At 39.0% G+C, this 16,129-nt stretch overlaps 1 protein-coding gene across 8 annotated transcripts in view; it reads left to right on the top strand.

Moving 5' to 3' along the window:
• The window catches only part of DCAF6 (DDB1 and CUL4 associated factor 6), a 182,885-nt gene that overhangs the window by 22,996 nt on the left and 143,760 nt on the right, over positions 1–16,129 (top strand). For 7 of the 8 annotated variants that reach the window (XM_070462724.1, XM_020891867.2, XM_020891869.2 and 4 more), the window contains exon 2: positions 14,570–14,631. The exons of the other annotated variant lie outside the window; for it this stretch is intronic. In XM_070462724.1, coding sequence (XP_070318825.1) covers positions 14,570–14,631 — 62 coding nt within the window. The remainder of the gene's footprint in view (positions 1–14,569; positions 14,632–16,129) is intronic. 8 annotated transcript variants of the gene reach the window in all.

Genomic DNA, 16,129 nt, shown 5'->3' with positions numbered 1-16,129 from the left:
GCTGTTAAACGTATGGGGTTTCCCTTGTATGTTACTTGTTGCTTTTCCCTTGCTGCTTTTAATATTCTTACTTTGTGTTTAGTCTTTGTGTGTGTGTGTGTGTTTAGTCTTAGTTTGATTATTATGTGTCTCGGCATGTTTCTTCTTGGGCTTATCCTGTATGGCACTGTTTGTGCCTCTTGGACTTGATTGACTATTTTCTTTTCCATGTTGGGGAAATTTTCAACTCTTCAAAAATTTTCTCATACCCTTTCTTTTTCTCTTCTTCTGGGACCCCTATAATTCGAATGTTGGTGTGTTTGATATGGTCCCAGAGGTCTCTGAGACTGTCCTCAGTTCTTTTCATTCTTTTTACTTTATTCTGCTCTTCAGAAGTTATTTCCACCGTTTTATGTTCCTGCTCACTGATTCGTTCTTCTGCTTCAGATGTTCTGCTATGATTCCTTCCAGAGTTTTTTTAATTTCAGTAATTGTGTTGTCTCTCTATGTTTATTCTTTAATTCTTCTAGGTGTTTGTTAATTGATTCTTGCATTTTCTCCATTTTGTTTTCAAGGTTTTTGATCATTTTTACTATCATTATTCTGAATTCTTTTTCAGGTAGTTTGCCTATTTCCTCTTCATTTATTTGGACTTCTGTGTTTCTAGTTTGTTCCTTCATTTGTGTAGTATTTCTCTGCCTTTTCATTTTTTTTTTTTTTTAACTTACTGTGTTTGAGGTCTCCTTTTCCCAGGCTTCAAGGTTGAATTCTTTCTTCCTTTTGGTTTCTGCCCTCCTAAGGTTGGTCCCTGGTGGCTCAGAGGTAAAGTGTCTGCCTACAATGCGGGAGACCCGGGTTTGATCCCTGGGTCGGGAAGATCCCCTGGAGAAGGAAATGGCAGCCCACTCCAGTACTCTTGCCTGGAAAATCCCATGGACTGAGAAGCCTGGTAGGCTACAGTCCATGGGGTCGCAAAGAGTCAGACACAACTGAGCGACTTCACTTTCACTTTCAAGGTTGGTCCAGTGGTTTGCATAAGCTTGTAAAGGGTGAGATTTGTGCTGAGTTTGTTTGTTTGTTTTTCCTCTGATGGGCAAGGCTGAGTGAGGTGGTCATCCTGTCTGCTGATGACTGGGTTTGTATTTTTGTTTTGTTTGTTGTTTAGATGAGGCGTCCTGCACAGGGTGCTACTGGTGGTTGGGTGATGCCTGGTCTTGTATTCAAGTGGTTTCCTGTGTGAAACTTCTCACTATTCGATGCTCCCTAGTATTAGTTGTCTGGTAGTCTAGGCTCTTGGAGTCAGTATTCCCACTCCGAAGGCTCAGGGTTTGATCTCTGGTCAGGAACGAAGATACCGCAAGTGGTTTGTTATGGCATTAAGTGAGATTAAAACAAATACCCAAAAACCAGAAACCAAAGATGAACCCCAGACAAATGGCAGTTATAAAATCAGGCAAATAATAATTAAAATAATGGAATATACATATACACCCATAAGCAAAGTGAAAACAGTCCAACTAAAATAAAGTACACAGTAGATTGAGCTGGCGAACAAAGGAAATAAAAAATTATATTTACCAGTTAAGAGCAAGACTAACTAAAGCACATACCAGAAAACAGAACTAAAGCAAGGTACCAAGTGGGGAATAAAGTAGTGAAAACAAAACTGAAAAATAAGTTTGAGAGGAAAGAAAAGAAAGAAAGCATAGTTAAATAGAGGTAGGTGAAGATTTGTATGCATTAAAGATTAACTGCAAGGGGAAAAGAGCAGTAGGAAAAGCAAACAAAGGAGTAAATGTAGAAAAAATAATGATAGGTTTAAGAAATTAAAAAGTAAAGGAAAAAAAAGGAAAACTCCACAAAACTGCAAAAGCCCAACATTTAGGTTTATTACAATAATAAAAAATGTGACTGAGGAAGAAAAAAAAAGCTCAAAAGCTTAATTAGATTTCACAGTGCCAACAACACCGACAACTACAACAGGGGGGGTGTAAGGACAAAGAACAAAAATCAAAAAGAAATCTATAGAACAAGTCAAAACATAAATAATGAATGTTTTTCTTGAGTCACTGCTGTCAGAGTCCTTTCCCTCGCTGGGAGTCACAGTCCACCTCACCTCCCTAGGATGCCCTCCAACACTGTGCTGATCTCTGGACCTGCTGTGGGGGCAGCTCAGATTCTAATCTGGTCCTACTCCTGTGTGTTCTTGCCTCCAGTGTCCACAGCTATCAGAACTAGTGCATTTTCTTTTGTGGGAGCTCTCAGTGACCTTTTATATATTCCATAGACACAGAGTCTGCCTTGAGTTGTTGATCGTGTGGATTTAATCTGCAGCTTGTACAGCTGGTGGGAAGGTTTTGGGTCTTCTTCCTTAGCCACACTGCCCCTGGGTTTCAATTGTGGTTTTATTTCCACCTCTGCATGTGGGTCGTCCACTGGGGTTTGCTCCTGAGGCTGCCCTGGAGGACTTGGGTCTGCCCCAGTGAGGGCCAGGTGTGGAGGTGGTGCAGCTGCTTGGGTCACAGGGGTTCTGGCAGCACCAGGTACTCAGGGGGGTTGGCGGCTAGGGCAGCAGGAAATATAGTGCTCTAGAAGGGTATGGCAACCAGTATTGGCCAATACACTCCAGTGTTCTTGCCCGGAGAACCCCCTTGACAGAGAAGCCTGGCAGGCCACAGTCTGCCAGGTAGCAAAGAGTTGGAAATGACCGAAGCGGCCCTGCATGCATAGATGCAAGACTTTTTTGCCTGTGGCAGCTCTGCCCCAGTGAGAGTTGAGCATGAAGATGGTAGCTGCTTGGCTTGAGGGGACCCTGGCAGTGCAAAGTGGACTGCCCCAGCCACAGGAGTTATGGCCCTATCAGAGTCTCTTTTTGAGCCTCTTGTAGCTGGCAGTCAGAAGGCCTCTTTGGCCAGTCTTCCTCTGTAGCTCCGCCCGGTCAGGCACTCAAAGGGCTCTCTTGCCTGAAGTGCTTCTCTGCTGTTCGGGGCATCAGGCGCATAGAGGGCCCCCCTGGCTGGAGTCCCACTCTGTAGGCTGGTGTGTCAGGCACTTACAGGGGCGCTGTGGGCGGGCTCCTCTGTAGTTCAGCGCGTCGGGTGTTTGGTGGGCCTGTCTCTGTTGTTCAGCTGCCGATGCTGGCCTCGGGGAGAGAGAGGCTATGGCTGGTTCCACCCCTGAGGCATGACTCAGCAGTACTGCCTTGCTTCCATGGCTGCCCAGCTTTCCTCCACAGGCATTTCCCACCACAGTCTCCTCCCTCACATCCCCTTGATACTTCTTTCTGCAGTCTCTCTGCAACCCTCGCCCTGGGATTGCTCCACAGTCCCTAAACTGCAGCTCCCAACTGCTGCACCTTCCTGGGCACCTGTGTCGGTATCCAGGGTGTGTATAGCTGCGACAAGGACTGTCTGATTCTCATCCCATTTAGGCTGCCACAGATCAGCTGTTTCACTCTCAGCCTTAAGTGTTTCTCCTCTGACTCAGACAGTTGCTCCAATGTGGGGATTGGACCCCTGCTTCAGTTCCCCCATCCACTGAGGGCAGGTCCAGTCCTACTAACACTCCTGTTTTTCCCCCTAGTTCCTTCATCCTACCAGTTTTGCGTGGTTCTATATATTCTTTCCCACTGGTCAGGTACTCCTGTCCACTCTCAGCTGGTGTTCTGCCTGCACTTCTGTGTCTGAAGGTGTATTCCTGAAGTATCCGTGGAGAGAGATGCTCTCCACCGTCCACCTACTCCTCCACTCTCTTGTTCTCAACAGCTGATTTCAGTCTTAAGAAGATTTATAGTGACTTGCTTTGTCAGCCAGCTTATGATCTGTCCTTGAGATATTCCTTGTGCACTTGAGAAGAATGTGTATTCTGCTTTTGAATAACAGGGACAACAGAGGTTGAGAAGGTTGGATGGTGTCACCTACTCAATGCTGCAGTGCATGGGGTCACAAAGAGTTGCACACAACTGGGCCGCTGAACTGAACTGATGAACAGAATAGTTTTTTTCTTATTTGGGAGTTACTTAAAGTATTTTTTAATCAAGGTATATTTGCCTCAGAATATTGTCATGTTTTCTGCTGTATATCTGTGTGAATCAGCCGTGGGTATGCGTACGTCCCCGTCCTCTTGAACCTCCCTCCCGCTTCCCACTGCATCCCACCCTCCAGGTTGTCACGGAGTACAGATTTGAACTCCCTGAGTCACACCGCAGAGTCCCACTGACTATCTCTTTTACATATGGTAATTACATGTTCCCATGCTGCTTTCTCCATTCATCCCACCCTCTCCTTTCCCTTTCCCTGCCATGTCCTTAAGTCTGTTCTCCACGTCTGCTTCTCCATTGCTGCTATGCAGACAGGTTCATCAGTACCATCTTTCTAGATTATATATATATATATATATATATATATGTATTAATACGTAAGATTTGGTTTTTTCTTTCTGACTTTAGTATGTATAATGGGCTTGAAGTTCATCCACCTTATTAGAACTGACTCAGATGCATTAATTTTTATGACTGAATAATATTCCATTGTATATATATAGTACAGCATTTTTTTATCCATCTGTCAGTGGACATGTAGCTTGCTTCCATGTCTTGCTAATGTAAATAGTGCTGCAATGAACATTGGGTTACATGTGTCTTTTTCTGTTATGGTCTTCTCATGATAAATGCCCAGTAGTGGCATGATGTATTGTTTTAAGGCCAGTGTTTCCTTATTGATTTTCTGTCTGGATGATCTATCCATTGGTGTAAGTGGAGTGTTAAAGTTCCCTAGTATTATTATGTTACTGTCAGTTTCTTTGTTAATATTTGTGTTATGTATGTATGTGCTCCTATGTTAGGTGCATCTATATTTACAATTATTATATTTTTTTCTTTTGTCTCTTTTGGCTGTATCATGCAGCTTGTGGGACCCCTACCAGGGACTGAACTTGGGCTTCAGCAGTGAAAACCCCACGAACTAACCACTGGAGAACCAAGGAATTCCCTATATCTTTTTTGATCGATCATTTTATCATTATGTAATTTACTTCTTTGTCTCTTTTTACAGTCTTTGTTATAAAGTCTGATTTCTCTGATATAAGTATTGCTACCCCAACTTTCTTTTTGTTTTCATTTGTGTCGAATACGTTTTCCATTCTCTCACTTTCAGTCTTTTTGTATCTTTCATCCTGAAGTGAGTCTCTTGTGGACAGCATTTTTATGGGTCTTATTTTTTTCATCCATTCAGCTATTCTTTGTCTTTAATTAAAGTATTTAGTCTATTTACATTGAAAGCAATTATTGATAAATTTGCACTTATTGCAGTTTTGTTAATTGTTTTGAGGTTTTTGTAGTTGCATTCTTCTTTTGCTCTCTTATGATTTGTTGACCATCCTTAGTGTTTGGTGTCAGTTTTTTTGATATGTATGTGTGTGTATGCTCAGTCATGTTCAACTCTTTGTGACCTTATGTACGGTAGCCCACCAGGCTCTTCTGTCCATGGGACTTTCCAGGAAAGAAATGGAGTGGATTGCCATTTGCATCTCTACGGGATCTTCCTGATCCAAGGATTGAACCTGTGTCTCCTGCAGTGGCAGGCAGATTCTTTACCACTGAGCCACCTGAGAAGCCCTTTTTTGGTTATATGTATGTTTTATAGATTTTTTGGTTTTTGGCTACTATAAAGTTTATATAAAGCATCTTTATACATGTGTGCTTATTTTAAGTTGATGATTTTAAGTTCAAATGCATTCTAACAACCCTGAATTTTTACTTCTTCCCTCATTTTTTTTTTTTCCTTTTGACTGTGCTGGGTCTTCGTTGCTACTTGCAGGCTTTCTCTCGTTGTGCAGTAGGGGGCTACTCTAGATTAGGCGTGCAGGCCTCGTTGTGGTAGCTTCTTATTTTGCAGAGCACAGGCTCTAGGTGCGTGAGCTTCAGTAGTGGTGGTGCCTGGGTGCAGTAGTCGTGGTGTGCTGGCTTTGTTGCTCCATGGCTTGTGGGATCTTCAAGGCCCAGGGATTGAACCTGTTTCCCCTCCTTTGACAGGTGGAGTCTTAACTACTGGGCCACCAGGGAAGTCCCTTGTTTAATGTTTTTGACGTCATATTTTACAATTTTTGTTTTGTATTTCTCTTGATTACTTATTGTTGATATAGATGATTTTACTACCTTTGTCATTTAACATTCCTACTAGCTTTATAAGTGGTTGATTTGTTACCTTTACCATATATTTGCCTTTACTGGTGAAATTTTTTATTTCATAATTTTCATTTTTCTAGTTTTAATCTTTTCTTTTTTTGCTTAAATACTTTAAAATTTTACTGTAAAGCTAGTTTACTTGTGCTGAATTCTTCTAGCTTTTATTTGTAAAATGAACTCGTCATCAAATCTGAATGCCTTGCTGGATAGAGTATTTTTGGCTGTAGGTTTTTTCCCTTTCATCACTTAAAATATATCATACGACTCCCTTTTGAACTGCAAAGCTTTTGTTAAGAAGTGATCTAGTAGTCTTTTGGGAGTTTCCTTGTAGGTAACTGTTTTTCCTTTTTAATTGCTTGGAAGATTGTTTTTCTTTCAGTTTTGCCTTTTTCATTATATTTTGTCTCAGTGTGGATGTTTTTGGGATAGTCAGTTTTGTGACCTGGATGTCTTTTGTTTTCACCCAGCTTAGGGAAGTTTAGGCAGGTTAGGGCTTCCCAGCGGAGGCAATGGTGCCCCACTCCAGTGCTCTTGCCTGGAGAATCCCATGGATGGAGGAGCCTGGTGGGCTGCGGTCCATGGGGTCGCGAAGAGTTGGACACAACTGAGCGACTACACAACAGCAACAGATTTGTTGAGCTGAATATTCTGATGAAGCAGTGATAAGGATACTATTATTTAAATAATGATCATGCTTTATGAAAATCTAGTAGTGTAAAAATTTATGACCAAACTGGTTACCTCAGAAGGCAGACAATTTGAAATTAATATAAGTAGTCCTGGTAGCAGGATTCAGAGTTTTAAGTGTACAAGCAGTCAAGTGGTATAAAATTGCTAAGAATCAAGGATATATTAGAAAACTTAGCTATAGAGTTAATGGCAGCCCACTCCAGTACTCTTGCCTGGAAAATCCCATGGATGGAGGAGCCTGGTGGGCTGCAGTCCATGGGGTCGCGAAGAGTCGGACACGACTGAGCAACTTCACTTTCACTTTTCACTTTCATGCATTGGAGAAGGAAATGGCAACCCACTCCAGTGTTCTTGTCTGGAGAATCCCAGGGACGGGGGAGCCCGGTGGGCTGCTGTCTGTGGGGTCCAACAGAGTTGGACACGACTGAAGCAACTTAGCGGCAGCAGCAGCAGGGCTTCCCAGATGGCGCTAGTGGTAAAGAATCCACCTGCCAATGCAGGAGATGTAAGAGATGTGGGTTTGATCCCTGGGTTGGGGAGATTGCTTGCCTGGAGAATCCATGGATAGAGGAGCCTGGCGGGCTACAGTCCTTAGGTTCACGCAGAGTCAGACACGACTGATAAGACTTAGCACACATGCACGGGGAAGTTTTCAGTGATTATTTCTTCAAATAAGTCCTGTGTCCTTTTTTCTCTTCTTTTCCTGGAACTTCCATAATGTGAATGTTCGTGTGCTTGATGTTGTTTCCAAAGTCTTTCTTTCTTTTTTTGTGTGTCTTTTACCATACCTTACAGCATATAGGATCTTAGTACTTTGACCAGGAATCAGACCCATGTCCCCTGAAGTGGAAGCTCAGAATCTTGACCACTGGACTATGAAGGAAAATCCTGAGGTTTCTTAAACTATCCTTACTTTATAAGATTGTTTTTTTCCTTTTTCTGCTCAGCTTGTGTGATTTCCATTACTCTATCATCCAGTTTGCTGATTCTTTTCTCTCTGCCATCTTATTTACTTCTAGTGTAGTTTTAATTTCAGCTTTTGTATTCTTCAACTTTGTTTGGTTCTTCTTTATATTTTCTAAATCTTTAGTAAACTATTCACTGTGTTCTTTCTTCTCCCAAGTTCACTGAGCATCCTTTTGAGCATTATCTTGAACTCTGTCAGATAAATTGCTTGTCTCCAATTTAGTTTTTCTTCTGGGATTTTTATTTTGTTCTTTCAGTTGGAACCTCTGTCGTCTCATTTTGCCTAATTATCTATTTCTGTGTATTAGATAGGCCCATTGTATTTCCTGATGTTGGATAAGTGCCTAATATAGTAGTTATCTTGGTGAGTCAGTAAGTACATTCCTCTCAGGTTGCTAGAATTGTATGACCTTGGGGTATCCCTTTTGATGTAGTTGAGGTTGACTGCTGTGGCAGTCTGGTACATGGGGCCAGCTTGCAGGCTTTTCATAGTACAGAGGCTTCCAGCTGTTTGTGGCTGGGGTCAGGTCATGGTATGGCTGGTTATGCAGTGAAGGAATCCTGGGTCTGATTCTTGCCTGCTGGCAGGTAAGACCAGGTCCTAAGGCAGCTGGTTGTTGGTGCTTGGAGGAGTCCTGCTGTCTTGATATTTTCAGTGGCATGTCTTTTCATGTCTCTTGCTCACTTTCTGTTTGGATTATTATTTTCTTTACTGTTATGTTTTGAGACTTATTTACATATTTTAGGTACTAGTCCTTTGTCAGATATGCCATTGGCAAATATTTTCTCCCAACATGTAGTTGTCTTTTTCTTCTCTTAACAGAGTCTTTTGCAGAGTAAAGCTTTTTAACTTTGATGAGGTTCGATTTATCAGTGTTTTTCTTTTATGGCCTTTGCTTTTGGTATCATTTTTAAAAACTCTTAACTTAGCCCCAGGTCCTAAAGATCACCTCCTGTGTGTTTTCTCTGAAGTTTTATAATCTTACATTTTTACGTTTAATTTCAGGGTCGATTGTGTTGTCACATTATTGACTGGGGGATTTTTGCAGAAACTAACTCCTGTGGCTGGTGATTTGTTATGTAAGTGAATATTGAACATTTCAGTTCAATACTTTCAAGTAACAAAAGATAAATTAATATGTTTCTTGTCAATGATGTGTGAATTTTTGTAAGAGTATGTGATTTAACTTGAAGTTCATTTTCATGCTTGTGAATGTCCACTTGCTCTAGCACTATTTAAAAAACTGTCTCTGTTGAATTCCTATTGTACCTTTTGGGCATATTTGTGTGTGTCTAATCTGTGTTATCTATTCTCTTCCATTGGTATGTGTGTCTATCTCTCTGTAAATATCATACTGTTTGCTTATTGTAGCTATATAGTAAGTTTTTACATCAGGTTGAATAATGTTTCCCCCTTCAACTCTTCTTTTTCAAAATTGTTTTAGCTCTTCTAGGTCTTTTGCCTTTTTATGTGAATTTTATAGTAAGGTTGTCTTTATCTCCAAAATACCTTGTTGGAATTTTGATAGGAATTGCATTGGACTTACATATCAGTTTGAAAAGAACTGATATCTTGACTATGTTGAGTCTTCTGATCCATAGACACAGTATATTGCTACATTTATTTAGTTCTTTGGTTTCCTTCATCAGCATTTTGTATTGGATTGGCCTACAAGTTTATTTGAACTTTTTGGCCAACTCAGTAATTATTAGGATACAGATCCTCAGCAAAATTTGTTATACTTATGTCTAAATGTTTAATAATCTTTTAATTAAGAGCAGTTTTAAGTGTATTGTGTTAAAGTTCAACTTCTGCCCATTCATTATTAGTATATAACAGTATGTTTTTCTTTTTTGGTATGTGTTGGTCTTATATCCTGTAATCTTCCTCAGTTCAGTTCAGTTACTCAGTCCTGTCCGACTCTTTGCGACCCCTTGGACTGCAGCACGCCAGCTTGTCTATCACCAACTCCCAGAGCTTGCTCAAACTCATGTCCATTGAGTCGTTGATGCCATCCAACCATCTCATTCTCTGTCGTCCCCTTCTCCTCCTGCCTTCAATCTTTCCCAGCATCAGGGTCCTTTCAGTGAGTTAGCTCTTTGCATCAGGTGGCCAAAGTATTGGAGATTCAGCTTCAACATCAGTCCTTCCAATGAACACTCAGGACTGATCTTCTTTAGGATGGACTGGTTGGATCTCCTTGCAGTCCAGGTGACTCTCAAGAGTCTTCTCCAACACCACAATTTAAAAGCATCAATTCTTCGGCTCTCAGCTTTCTTTATAGTCCAACTCAGAGCCATAACTGACTACTAGAAAAACCATAGCTTTGACTAGACGGACCTTTGTTGGCAAAGTAATGTCTCTGCTTTGTCTAGGTTGGTCATAGCTTTTCTTCCAGGGAGCAAGTGTCTTTTAATTTCATGGCTGCAGTCACCATCTGCAGTGATTCTGGAGCCCCAAGAAAATAAAGTCTGTCACTGTTTCCATTGTTTCCCCATCTATTTGCCATGAAGTGATGGGACTGGATGCCATGATCTTAGTTTTTTGAATGTTGAGTTTTAAGCCAGCTTTTTCATTCTCCTCTTTCACTTTCATCAAGAGGTTCTTTAGTTCTTCTTCGCTTTCTGCCATAATGGTAGTGTCATCTGATGTCTGAGGTTATTGATATTACTCCCAGCAGTCTTGATTCCAGCTCGTGCTTCATCCAGTCTGGCATTTTGCATGATGTAGTCTGTATATACATCTTTTGAGGTTTTGAGGTATATACCAGGAGATTTTTTACATGGAAAATTATATCATCTTTCAGTAGGGACTGTCTTATTTCTTACTTTCCAAAGTATGTACCTTTCTTTTTCTTTCTTACATTATCTCTATCTCTAAAACTTCCAGGAACATGTTTAATAGTAGTGGTGAAAGTGAAACTTCCTTGTATTGTCTTCATCTTAAATGGGAAGCATTCAGTCTTTCACCATTAAATAGTATAAGTTTTAGGTCTTTTACTGGTGCTTATTATCAGATTGAGGAAGTTTCCCTCTGTTGCTAGTTTGCTGAAAGTGTTAATCATAAATGAGTTCAATCAAAGAAGCAGAATTACTCAGAGAGTAGTATTCCATTGTACCACATTTTCTCTATCCATACATCTGTTGATGGACATTTAGGTTGCTTCCATGTCTTGGCTATTGTAAACAGTGCTGCAGTGAATATTGGGGTGCATGTATCATTTCAGATCATGTTTTTCTCTGGATATATGCCCAGGAGTTGGATTGCAGGGTCATATGGTAGCTCTATTTTTAGTTTTTTAAGGAACCTCCATTCTTTTCTGAACTGATTTACGTTCCTACCAATAGTGTAGGAGGGTTCCCTTTAGGAGAGAACTATTCTTAAGTGTCTGTAGTAGATCAGACATATCTATGAGTTTTGCATATGCTGATTAATTTGCTTATGACAATAAGCCTATGAAGTTGATGGTATTATTCCCATCAAATATAAAATTTTTACAAATATAGTACTAAGGCCCTGAGTTGTTAAGTTTTGCCCCATATACATGTGTAATGATCCAAGTTAGATATTTAAGCCTAACAATTCTTGTCCCAAGCAACTCGTGGTCTAATAACAGGGATAAGTACGTGAATAAATGAGTTATGAAACAGTTTAGTAAGTTACAAAACCATTAAATATGAGCACTATTGCAATGAAAGATGTTCACCTTTTTGAGAGGAAACATGTTAAAGAGCAAAATAAGTATTATGATCCTGTTATTTTACTCACTGATTCAGAAAACCTATGTTCAGTTTCTACATTGTCTTAGGCACTGTTCTAGGCATTTAGGATACTTCGGTCAACAAAAGAGTGTTCCTTTTTTTTTAATGCAGCTTACAATCTATCACATAGAATAGAATGTAAAAGAGATGGAATTAAATGAGGCAGCTTGGGCTACAGAAACACTTGAATAGAAAGCCACAATGGTAGGTACATTGATCCATAATAAATGTGTAATAGCTGGGAGACAGTTCTCCATGTCGCCTTTGTATTTCTGTACATCTTTTGAGCAGAGGCACTGGCTTCTTTGCTCTGGACTGTCTTTACAAGATTTTTTTTTTTTTTTTTTTTTTTAGGGAACAGCCTTGGGAGATAGAGCATTCAGTATGTGTGTGAAGCAGAAGGCAGATTTGTTTATTGTCCGAAATAATAAAGATAATGTCTTTTGGGACAAAGGTTAGGTAGATGTGCTTGATATAAGATTTGGGTTTCCTCAGTTCAGGGTACTCCAGCTGTGATTCAAAGCCATTGCATGTGCAGTATCCCCCCAGGCCCCTCTCTACATTGCCATGTGGGAATTGGACAAGAGGAACCATTGATCCTGAAGCTCACTCTGCTAGAGTAGAATGGTTCTTTGCCTCTGAGTGGAGTCTTGTGTCTTCTGCTAGCATCCATAAGATGGTGGCAGGTAACTTGTTAGCTTACAGCTAGGCCAAAGTTCTTGATAATAGGTAATAATTTATTTTTGTTTTAATTTGAGAAGACTCAGTTTTTTAACTTCCAGTTCTTATTTTGTCCTAGGTTTCAGCTTCTGTTTCTCGGTGTAGTGCATTTAATTATCAGAAGAGTTGAGGAGGTTTATACTAGGTTGTTCTTGAAGCCCTTTTTATGGAATGTGTGGACAGTAGTCATTTTGAGCTCCTAAGTCACATATAAAAATATCATTCGGGAGCTGTCTTGTCTCAGGGCACGTTTTTATGTACAGGCTCATGTATGAGAGCTCTTGCTCAAATTACTCACTTCGTCTTCTGTTCTCTTATGTTGCACTGCCATTTCCTCTAGTTGGAAATGGCTAGAGCCATGTTTTCAAACCCAGATGTTTAGAAATTTAGAAAAAAGTTTTAATACTTTTTTCTTAGCATTTTAATGAATTTTAGTTACCATCATGTTAATTTGAATACTTTATTTCTGAACTCTAAATTTGCAGCTCATTAAGATTACCACAGATGCTGACAGCCAAAGGAAAGATTTCTAAAAATTTTATGTTTACCACAGTTAGCATTTTTTAAAGACATTTTTTGGGACAGATTTGGATAAGGGAAAACAGTAACCATGAAGCAGCGAGCCAGTGGAAAGAGACAGTTACAAATCCAGTAAAGGTTGTTATCAAGTGGCACAAATTAAATCCATCTTGAAGACATTGCACATTAATTTGGTGGTTAACTTTATATTCTTTTCGAAGGCTTACAGTTTTAATTTGCTACCAATTTGAAGAAACAAATCAATACATTTGTCTGTTTATGTAGGCTGTATTATAGACCTGGGTTCATATAAGACCTAGGAAGATTACCCTGGAGAGGGTAACGGCTACCCATTCCAGTATTCTGGCCTGGAGAATTCCATGGTCTGTATAGTCCTTTGGGTTATAAAGAGTCAAACACGACTGGGCAACTTTCACTTCACTATTATAGTATGTAATGGATCTGATAGAAAATTAAACTTGATTAAAAATAGAATGAATCATATCACATATCCAGTGTGAAGGAAATGTTTTAAAACTGGCTGAAATAGACAATAGGGCAACTAAATCAATTATAAAGTCAATGAGAAAAAGAAAAAAAACTGAAAATCAGATGTGGAAAGTTGATTATATATAAAGTATAATGTAATTTGTGAAAATACTTTGCTGAATTTCTGCAGGTTGTTTTATTCTAATAAGTTTATTCTAATAAGAACCATACTCCCCTTTTCCCACCTTCCCCACACACAGAATTTTTAACCACATGTTCATCCATTATATAGCCATCTTAACCAGTTATAAACAAGGACTAAGAAAACAGTTTGTCTTCAAGATCTTGGTTTTCACACTGAACACAAGAAAATTGTAGTAGAGAAATCTGTCCCTTGTGACAGTATACAGAGAGCATAGTCAAATTTAATTTTGAAATCTCATCAGCCTGATTTCTTAGCTAATTACCACTCTTTGTCATATATTCAGCTTCTTTTCATTACAGCTTCTGAATAAACATGAAGCTTTTTTGGTCCATTTTTGGTAAAGATGATTCGTTCCTAAAGAAACATGTTTCTGTTTTTCAAAGGAGTAATTTATTCTACTTTTGAAGTATTATAACTGTTCTGCTATTGATGGACAGTGAGGCTGATTTTATTTTTTTCCTGTCACATTTCATCATTGTGAAATGAATTTTAAGTATTTTAGCATTTCTGAAATTGAGATGTGTTTAAAAATAGGTGGAATCTTATAAAACACTGTTTGCCACCCAGTTTAAAATTGAAAACTGTATTACCCACCTCCAATCTTCTTTAAGTCTTTTTCTAGCTGCTTTATTTTTCCTTATACTGTTTTGTGTATTGTCACGTATTGTATATTGTCTTTTGTTAAGCTAACTAGAGTCAGGAATCTTTTTTATTTTACCATTGTATCCCTAGCTCCTATAACACCACCTGAAATGGAGTAAGCAGGTAGTATATTTGGTGAATGAATGAAGGAAGGGAACATTTGAGTATTTATTGTGGTTCTAGATAATGTGCTAAGCCCTTTATATCCTTGAGTCACTTACTTCTTAACAGTAACCACAGGAGGTAGGCAGGTACTCTAGTGAGGAAACTAGGGCTGAGGAGGGGTTAATTTGCCCACTGTCACTCAAGTTAGAGCTTGAATCTAACTCAGGTCAGTTGCTAGGCTCTTAACAGTGTTACACTTTTCTAAGCATTGAGTTGTTTGATTTATTGAGTTCTTTCTTTTTAAACAGGAAGAAGAGAATTTATCCAAAGATTAAAACTTGAAGCAACCTTGAATGTGCATGATGGCTGTGTAAGTAATAGTTAATTCTCAACTGTGGAGAACTGTAATACTAAGTATTCAGATATTTGAGGAAATGCCCCAATGCTTCCAGAGGAGGTTGGACTAACTGTAATAAAATGGGAGAATTGTTGTACATTAAAACATATGTTGAATTTAGGAAAATATATGGGAGATTTTTTGAAGAATGATGATCAAAAGGCCTTCATCTCTTTCACTGTTGGTGCTGCTTTTGTGAGGGGTCACTAGTGATCTTCATGTCTCCGAATCTATTAGTCACTTTTCAGAAATTTTTTGTTTTAAGTATTTATTTATTTGGCTGTGTTGGATCTTAGTTGCAGCATGTGAGTCTTGCTGCTCTGTGGCATATGGGATCTTAGTTCCCCACCAGGGAGTGAACCCACGTCTCCCTCATTGCAAGGCAGACCCCCAACCACTGAACTTCTAGGAAAGTTCCAAACTTTCCAGAAACTTTTAGACATTCATTGAATACATTTTCCCTTTTGAAGTACTTTTCTCTTGGTTTCTGGTAACACCACACTCTCTTGGATTTCTTTCTATCTCAGTGACTTCTTGCATCTTCTCTGTCTTCTTCCCTGACTTCTCTACTTCTCCACCTTCAACTGTTAGACATACCAACACTCTATCTTGGCTTCTCCCACCCTCTCACTTTTCTAAGTGATTCTGTTCAGTCCCATGGCTAGAACACATAACTTCTAATTTTCTACTTCTTCCCAGAACTCAATTTATATATAAAATTATGTACTAAACATTCCGAATTGCATGTCTAGTAGCACCCTGAAATTAATCAGATAAAAATAAAGTCCTTTAAAATTTTTGTTACGAAAACTTGAGTCCTGCTTCTTATATACTCAGCACTTGGATTTAGCAGTTAAGATTTTGGCACATTTTCTATTTCATGTTTTTTCCTTGCTGAATTATTTTAAAGCAAATCTCAGATATATCATTTCACTTTTATATGTAACCTAAAAGTAATGGGCATTTTTTTCTTTTTTTTTTAAGCAGCTTCAGATACCTGAAATTTATTAGCTAATGTTCTGTAAATCTGAATCCATGAAAATTGTGGCTACTGTGGTTCCATTAGTGCTATACAATTATCATAACAGGATCTCCATTTCATTGCTGGTTATTGATGGGTCATTCATTCTCATGTGCTAGAGTAATGGGACATTTTCCCTACATAATCAAAATGGCATTTTATAATTTAATGACTGACAGTATATTTTTGATATCATCTAATATACAGTTCAAAATAAAAATTTCCCCATTGTTTAAAAATATTTTTTTATAGTTGTTTGTTCAAAAGAGGATCCAGGTGACATCCATACTTTGATGGCTGTACCTCTTAAATCCCTATTAGTGTAGAATAATCTTTCCCTTTTTTGTCCCTGCCATTGACTTGTTTTAGAAATGGAGTCAATTTTCCTAAACATTGTCCCTCATACTAAATACTGGTTTATTTCCTTGTGATGTCATTTACTTTGTTTCT

This window comes from Odocoileus virginianus, unplaced genomic scaffold (genome assembly GCF_023699985.2).
Source record: "Odocoileus virginianus isolate 20LAN1187 ecotype Illinois unplaced genomic scaffold, Ovbor_1.2 Unplaced_Scaffold_12, whole genome shotgun sequence".
Classification (NCBI taxonomy): Eukaryota; Metazoa; Chordata; class Mammalia; order Artiodactyla; family Cervidae; genus Odocoileus; species Odocoileus virginianus.
This window is presented reverse-complemented; position numbering and strand designations above follow the sequence as displayed.